This window comes from Electrona antarctica, assembly GCF_951216825.1.
Source record: "Electrona antarctica genome assembly, chromosome: 14".
Classification (NCBI taxonomy): Eukaryota; Metazoa; Chordata; class Actinopteri; order Myctophiformes; family Myctophidae; genus Electrona; species Electrona antarctica.
In genome coordinates this window covers 37,287,893-37,296,354 of record NC_136795.1, presented here as the reverse complement: position 1 = coordinate 37,296,354, position 8,462 = coordinate 37,287,893, and the positions used below count along the sequence as shown (strand labels likewise).

At 43.2% G+C, this 8,462-nt stretch overlaps 1 protein-coding gene across 2 annotated transcripts; it reads right to left on the bottom strand.

The window, feature by feature from the left end:
• Nucleotides 1-517: 517 nt before the first annotated feature.
• Nucleotides 518-8,251, bottom strand: LOC306936965 (uncharacterized protein). 2 transcript variants are annotated; one of them, XM_079520634.1, is made up of 6 exons: nucleotides 7,812-8,251; nucleotides 4,936-7,118; nucleotides 4,729-4,822; nucleotides 4,430-4,479; nucleotides 2,501-2,581; nucleotides 518-2,359 (listed from the first exon to the last, which is right to left on the bottom strand). In XM_079520634.1, exons 2-5 carry the CDS (start codon nucleotides 7,114-7,116, stop codon nucleotides 2,537-2,539), a joined length of 2,370 nt encoding a protein of 789 aa, XP_079376760.1. In that variant the 5' UTR covers nucleotides 7,117-7,118; nucleotides 7,812-8,251; the 3' UTR covers nucleotides 518-2,359; nucleotides 2,501-2,536. The 2 variants fall into 2 exon arrangements, with proteins under 2 accessions (XP_079376760.1, XP_079376759.1); XM_079520633.1 differs by having other exon boundaries at nucleotides 7,816-8,251.
• Between the last annotated feature and the right edge of the window lie 211 nt (nucleotides 8,252-8,462).

Sequence of the window (8,462 nt, the reverse complement as noted above, 5' to 3'; positions counted from 1 at the left end):
TGCCATAGTAAGAAAACATGCTCTCACGTAGTTTGGCTGTAGTGGGTCTATTCTGAAATTGACAAGTGTAACAAGAATGTAAGAAAAGCTTGACAGGTTATGCTGACAGCCTGATAATTGCCTGGTAGATAGACACAAAGTAATCTTGAGTAGAAATGAAATTTATACAATATGGTGTCGAGGGAACACTGCTAATCTGAGATTGTGCAAATGTGTGTGTAGTGTTAATAATTAAACTTCAATTTGCTTTCTACACAAATGAGCTAGCATTGTGGGTAAGGATTTTTAAAGACAAGAATGGCATACATACTGTACTGCATATGACAAAAATTCTCTAGCCTATATAACCTTAGTGCAAACAGATGGGTTAATTGTTGTTTAACTAGGGCTGGAAATATGGAAATATTGGAAGAACATGATCGCATCTCATACTTAAGTAAAGCCTTATTTATACTTTGTGATGGAGCAACTTTTTGGCAATAACAGATTTTCAAGTGAAAAATATGTGATGTCACATTTCTCTCTCTGAAATTAGTTTACAAGTACAAATTACAACACGCACAGTTCAATAACTAACAAAGGGCATAATAATAACATTTTGTTTATTGATCGGACTTACTGCATAACTGTACAGTCAAAATATAGATAGACTATAAATGCCCAAACACATAAATAGTAATTTATGTGATGCATTTTAGTAAACAGACATTAAACATCAATGCTGCATATTGGTCAGAAAAAGGTAACCGAATCTATACAATACCTCAATGAAGCTCAATTTAACTTTAATTAGAAAATGACGTATGTCATAAAGTAAATTATGCTGTTATTGTGGTTAGTCCAAGGGTGTATCACACACACACACACACGCGCACACACGCACGCACAAATATCCCATTATTCTTTTGTTTTTTAAATCCCAGAAAGATTTTCTTTTCTGCATTTTTCTAAAGGGTTTCATAAATAAATATAATAAATTCCATAAATTAAAATAAATTAAAAAAAAGTAGTGAAAATAGCAGATCTACAAGCTTCAATTCATCAAGGCGCGTTGTGAGCTTGTAGAGCAGCTACTTTGACTAGTTTGGAACCCCAGGGAGACATCACATTATTTTGGGTCTCAAGCTAAAAGGTTTGGGAACAACTGCCTCAGTCTAACTGTAAACCCAACCATAACCACAGCCAGTCTAATCATAATCCTTACCCGAACAGACCAGGGACAGATTAACCCCCACGAGGGCCCCTGGGCCAGTATTTCTTTGCGTTCCGCCATGCGTGTGAAATCTTCATATTTTTTTGTTTTTTTATCATCTTTCTGACCTAAATTGAACACAATCAACAGCCAATGAAGGTCCCCATGAGCCCTTTTCAGGGCCGCAAACCCAGTACCGCGCAGTACAGTTTCCCTGAAGGGCCTCGACGGCCCAATGGATAATTTGGCCCTGGAACAGACACGTCCAACATAAACCCTTAACCTTACCATATCTCTAACAGATACAGTAGATGTCTAACGTAAACCCTTAACCTTACCATAGCCTAACAGATAGATGCATGACCTAACCTGTTACCTAATGTAACTGCAGTCAAATCTAATTGGTAATACCAATTAGATATGCTGTCCAAAATCAGCTGGTCACAAATTTGCCCCAAAACATGGCCTGTGTCAAGAACAGACACACAGACGCCCACGAATACACCTGTCTATATCTTGCGCCACCCCTTACCCCTTATCCCTAAGCTTATTTGCCATTTTTTACTATTTTAAAACATTTTTAAATAGTTCAAATAGCTGCTCTACAAGCTTACAACATGTCAATTTTTAAGCACTGAGAAATAGCACTGACGAAGGTCCTAGGACCGAAACGTTTGCTTTTTAATTGCACTTTGAGCACGAGCACTTTATGTTAAAATAAAGAAAAAATATTTTCCTAAGTCTCAATTTAAGGAGTTTTACTTCTATTTTCTATACGGTGAGCGAGTCTTTTCCTGTCAAAGTTTCCCCAACATGTCAATTTTAAAATGTTTTAAAATACTAAAAAATGGCAAATAAGTTTAGAGATAAGGGTCAAGGGGTGGTGCAAGATAGGGCCCCTAGTCCCACACATACAGTAACAGTACGGTACATGCAGTTGTACATCCTGCGTCATCTTGGCAGTAAAATTGGTGTCGGCAAAACAGAAAACTTAACGGACGTCTCACATTTCAAACTGACCCCCTATACTTGTTCTCACTTCTCTTCCATGAAGAGTGGATCCTTACCAGAAGCTTAAGCCTTCTGCTTATTCAAACATACTGGACTAGTGTTAGTGAAGAAATAAGCAAATCAAATGTTGGACCCTGAGGACACCTGTGGACCATCCTGTAACAAACACAAAATAGAGGAGACACACATGTCAAAACAGTATCATTCAGCATAGTGTGTATTTCCATTCATAAGGCCACAACATTTCTAGTCGTCCTGTACTGGTTCAAATAAAGTAACGTGAGGGTTAGTACATACCTCCCGTGCATGGCCTCCAGTGTACTGTATTTCCTGTCATCTCTTGTGTTGTGTGCGCACACTGAGTGTAAGTGGTGCACTCTGCTGGACACAAACAAATGATTACAAATGTGAATTAAAATAATGTGCTTCTTAATTTCTTACTTTCAAAGACCCCCGGTTTGATATATATTAAGGCCACGGACCCCCATTTGACAGGACCTTTATATATGGGACCCCAAACAACATTATAATGGGATAAACTACCATGTATAGAGCCTAATAAAACATTAATCCGAAGAATAAACATCGTCCGCACGTTAGTACACTAGACTAGACTACAGCAGAGTAATCTAGTAAGAGAGTGGCGACACTAGCGTTGACTCCCATTGCAACAATGGAATGCGGAAGTGCTCATTCTATCTCAATGGGATAGTTCCAATGTTTGGAACTATAGCCCATAGGCACCCGCTTTGTGGCGAGATCAAAGCGTGTCGCCACTCTCTTACTAGATTAGTCTGGACTACAGATATGGAGGGCTATCACTTGTGGGTCGGGCACAAGGAAGCTTACAGAAAGAAAGGAAATGGTCACGTGACTCAGACATATAAAGGCCTAATATGACATACAAGGACTGTCTAAAGAGGACGAGACACGAAGACCGTACGGGCGACGCCATGTTGCTCCATGGTGCTCTATGGAAGGAAAGAAACATGCGCAATGGGCTATATGCAGCCAACACTTCCGCGTTCAGCTTCCTTGGTCTCAACTGCGCATGTTTCTTTCCTTCCATGGAGCACCATGGAGCAACATGGCGTCGCCCGTACGGTCTTCGCGTCTCGTCCTCTTTAGACAGTCCTTGATGACATATAAAGCCCTTGGAGCGTATGTACTCAAGGGAGGGCAAAACTTTCCCGAGATTCCTTGCAAAGCACAGCGGAAGCATGAGCGTGCATCACAGAGCGCATGTTCGGGTCTGATAAGTCCCAGAAAAGATGCGCTGTGATTGGCCAGTAATCACTTGAGTGGCAGTGAGATGTAACGTGCCTTCCACACTTCCGGCGTACTTCCTCCCCCAGTGTAAATTCTTCTGCCCCTCCTTCAACACACATCGCTTCAACGAACTGCAGCGGCCAATGAGGCATCAATTTTTTTTATATCTATGACGTGACTGGGCTGCGCCATGACACTTTCATGGACCCTTTCATGGGAGCCAAACTCACACCGGAAGTTCAATGAATACATGGCAGTGAATGCAGCCGGCTGGACCAGCTCATAACAAACAACATTATTTCTGAACAATTGAGACCTTTGTCATATAATCGGTTCAGGAATATAAATGAAGACATATCACAGGTTGTTTTCTAATCACTTGCTTTTCGATGTGCAAAACAGCAGCAGGTATCGTTTCTGGCTCGGAGGTATCGCGAGATTTGGCTGCCAGACAGGAAACGGTGGGAAGTCTCACGATACTTGGTACGTTCAGAAAGGTACTTTGTGCTCTTTAGATACCATACCTCTACAAAAATTACACAGTGTACACATTGAAAAGCAACATAGCAGACAATAATGTGCGATTACTTTACAAAAGGTCTGTCATTCAGAAAGTGTTTGTTCATGAGCTGTTCACTGAGCTCTCATCGACTCCAGTGCATTCTGCCGAACTTCCGGGTGTAGTTTGGCTCCCATGAAAGTATCCATGAAAGTGTCATGGCGCAGCCCAGTCACGTGACCATGTCCTTTCCTTCTCAAAGCTTCCTTGGTCAGGCGGATCTTCTTTGCTTATTTAGCGCATTTCTCTTGTGTTAACTCAGAGTGTATAAATGGTTCTTAACTATCAATAATTTACCACTGGAATCCCCTCCTTTATACAAAATTATAAAGAGAAAGTTCAAGCACTGGATGAGATTCAAGCCAATGGAGATTTAGAATCAAACATGAATTGATTACCTTGTGCTTTGGACATCTCATTGAGAAGTTTTCTTCATTTAGCACACAGCCTGCAAGACAGCAGCATAAAATAAATAAATAATACAACAAATACATCTCTTGATATTCATCGATTTGAAGAGGCTCTGATCATTTTAACCCTTTCAAATAGTGAAAATAGCCAATCTACACGGTGGGTTTGTAGATCTGCTATTTTCATATGAATTTATGAAAAAACATAAGTATAGAGAGAGCTACTGTATGAGGTTTCTGCCTGACAGCAGTGATAATGTTGTATGCTGTACAGTACACTATAGTACCTGACTCAATGGCACATCTGTAGTGATAACTTTGGAGGCATCCCTTCTGGAAACAACCCATTACTGCACCTGTTTCGTTGCATATGGAACAAACCTGAGAACAAGAATACAAACAAGCAGAATATGTAAAACAGGACAATACACAGTTATGAATGATTAATGTAATGTGTGGGGGGGGGGGGGGGGGAGTAGTCATGTGTAACTCACTGTTCTTTGTGCAAGACTAGAGGCCTCACATAAGCCATACAGCTTCCCTTTAACTAGGAAAATACCAGTAGACCAGATACCACAGTCTTCATGTATCCAGCACTCATCTGAATGAAATGCCGCTGTTGTGCCATTTTGACCGTCAAGAACCACAGAAGGCTTTTCATCAGAGCCCTCAGAGTCTTTGTCATCCATTTTCACAGCGTGGCCATTAGCAAGGTTATGTAACCTTTCGTCCACTTCTCGCCGCCTACTCACGTCGCCTAGATATGGCTCTGTGCAGCTCTGCTGGTGTCTCGGGCAACCTTGAGACGACCCAATGGGATAATAAGGCCCATGAAGATCCCCCAGGCCCCTGGCATTGGCTGAGCGACCGCACAAGCAGCAGAACTGCGTGGGGTGACACCTGCTTTCTGCACTGAGTCGGCCGAGCTGGAAGCAAGACGTGTTGGGAACAAGTCCAGTCAGCCCAGTAGTGCCTGTGCGTTGCTGTCTTGTATTGCACTTCACCTTTGTTTCCTGCTCTTCATAGTTGACAACGGTGCATACTTTCTGTTCTACGTGAACAAAGGGGTAAAAGCCATCTGATTTGTTCTGCCGTTTCTCCTTTTTGTATTTGTTTGCATATTTAAGCTCAATTTCCAGTTCTCCAGGGGGGAAAAAGCAGGACGGCCCAGTTTCTGTGTGCCTTTTTCTCTTTTTTCGTCGCGTGGATGCAGTTTTTTTGACGGGTGCCGTGGATGCAGTTTTTTTGACAGGTGCTTTACTGCCTGTCGAGACCTTTATATGTTGCTTTGCAGGGGTACCATGGTGGGGTTCTGGTTTGGTACTGAACCTTTTGCACTCACGGATGGGAAGGGACTTTATTTTGTTTTGTTTTGTTTTTGGCAAATGGTCAGAATGTTGAGTATCCCTGTCAGAGTCATCCCTGTCAGAGTCATCTGACTTTGTGTCTGCTCTGTCAGAGTCATCTGACTTTGTGTCTGCTCTGTCAGAGTCATCTGACTTTGTGTCTGCCCGGTCAGAGTCATTTGACTTTGCGGCTGCTCCAGGCTTCGGAGTGGACAGCACAGGCTCTTCCTCTGAACTCGATAACCTCTCCAGAGACTCAATCACATCATCTGAATCATAACATTCAGTATAAAAACCTCTTTTAGCGTTTTGGGTTCTTAAATTGTGACGTCGCTGAGGAGGAGGAGAGACACTGTGTGTGAACTGAAGCGTTGTTGGGGTCGCGACCTTAATTCTGGTACTACGGCGTAAACTTCTCGGCTCACGTTCAGTCAGAGGTTTTAATGTTTCTTCTGCCGCACTATCGTGATCACTAGGAACACCGTCTGGAAACACAATCACCTTTTTCCTTTCATTGGTGACCGAGACCTCGACGACATCGCTGTCATCACTTGAAACATCTACGCGAGAGTCAATAGGGTTCATCTTCGTGCAGACAGCTCTTATGTCTGGTAGGAGGACCACAGGCCTGGCATGGAATACAGGTATGTCTGTCGAGCTGTCTGAAGAGACTTCGGAGTATGTGCTGTCTGGACTGGGGGAGCTCAGAGGCTGTGGCAGGAGGTAACAGCCTCTCCCCTCATCCATCGAGAGAGCTGCTGCTGGTGACAGGGCTTCCACAACAGGGCTGACACTTTCTCTGCTTAAAGAGCTACACACGAGTGTGTCCTTAGTTGTGGAAACAAGGAAGATAACATCAGACCCGCTGTCGCTCTCCTCTCCACCACTGCTTTCAGGAACCGGGCTCTCCACCGGATCGCACTCGTAAAACCTTTGATGCCACAGGTGGCCGTGGGCTCCGTTATGATATAGACCCAGGCCCTGGGCTAATGTGGTGTCCATGTAGCTTCCTATGGCCTCAGGGCCCGGCTCCATCTCTCTGCGGTGAACACCTCCGCCCATGTCAGGATGCAACTGGATGACGCCAGTGTCTCCTATACCCCTGTCCATTATACGAGTGGAGTAGGAGGACGAAGGCCTCGATCCGTTCCAGTAAGTGGAGCTGACTTCTGTGCTGCAGCTGGGGGGAGGTCTGTGGTACCATTCTGGCTTCTTTGCTAGTAGGGGGTCCCTGGCCTCAGCGTGGCCGTGACAGTTCAGGGAGTTGACAGTGTATCCCTTAGACAGATCCATGGCTATGAGAGATGGATCCTTAGAAGACACTTCCATCGCTGTCGGAAAAGAAAAGGATGAAACTGTAACCCACTGCTTGGAAAATATGAAATCTGCCACATGCCACATGCATGGCATATGGCCATCACAGCACAACATCAGCATTATGTGTGTAACCACTAGCTACTGCAGTAGTTCTCAACCAGTGGTCCTTGAAGGGGGTTCCAGGTGGTCCCAGATAAATGATGGAGTTGGTAACCAAATGGACCCTTATAGATCTTTAACTGTCAAGAGTGCAAAATGAAACCAAATGGACCCGTAAGGGTCCATTTGGTTTCATTTTATGCTCTCAAGAGTTAAATTATTGTTAACATCTGGATTACTTATTTTTCAAGATCAATAGAATCAATAGATCATAGAATTGTGGACTAAATCTTATCCAACAACAAAATAAGTCTTGGGTCTGAGAGGCGAAATCTCATCAAATGGTGGTCTGTGGCTCAAATGCAGAATAAATAATGGACCTTGATACAATAAGTGTTGAAAACCACTGCTACTACTACTATTTCAGGTAGCTCTGGTCCATAGCTCTAATGCTTCTATTAATGCAGGGAAGACTCATGGGAGCATTAGAGCTATGGACCAGAGCTACATAATACATTTCATAATCAAAGTCGCATATGGTATGGTATATAAACTTAAAACTTGACTACTATATATTATATCACTGCTATATTTTTAATGATAAGTACCTACACACAACAGCTGCTGTTGGTCTTTTCTCCGGTTCCGAGTGATTGTGACACTTGAACTCCTGTATGGTAGCTAGTGTAGGTGAGCTACCTATAGGCTACTATTACCTATCCATTCCAGGCCCATCAAGTCATGATGTAAACAAAAGCAGCAACACTCCCGACTTCATCGTAGCAAGCTAGCTAGCAAGCTAATACTATTGCTTCTGCCGATGAACGATACGTCCACCGCGGACATATTTATTTTCCCGACTGTACCTCAGATGTTAAATATTCGGTTATCTGTCAAAGAGGCTCTTTCTTTTAATCGTTGTGGTTGACAAGCTGTGCCACTGTACCAAGCAGAGGGGAGCCTGGGGAGGGCGGAACAGACCTGCAACTGAACACACTAGGGTTGCCAGAATATTTCCCAACCACCCATCAACGACTCAACAAAAACAACTTGGATTATGGACGATCGATGACGTTCATAACTTATCATTAGATGTATTGACTACTACCCTAATGAGAGGTTAACATGGTTACATTGTGGTATCTTTACAGGCTATCTTTCAGGCACCGCACAATACATGGTGTGAATGGCTCCCCGCCTCCCCCTCAAAACCCTTTTTTAATCAAACCTGGCAACACTTCAGATACGTACAACGCATT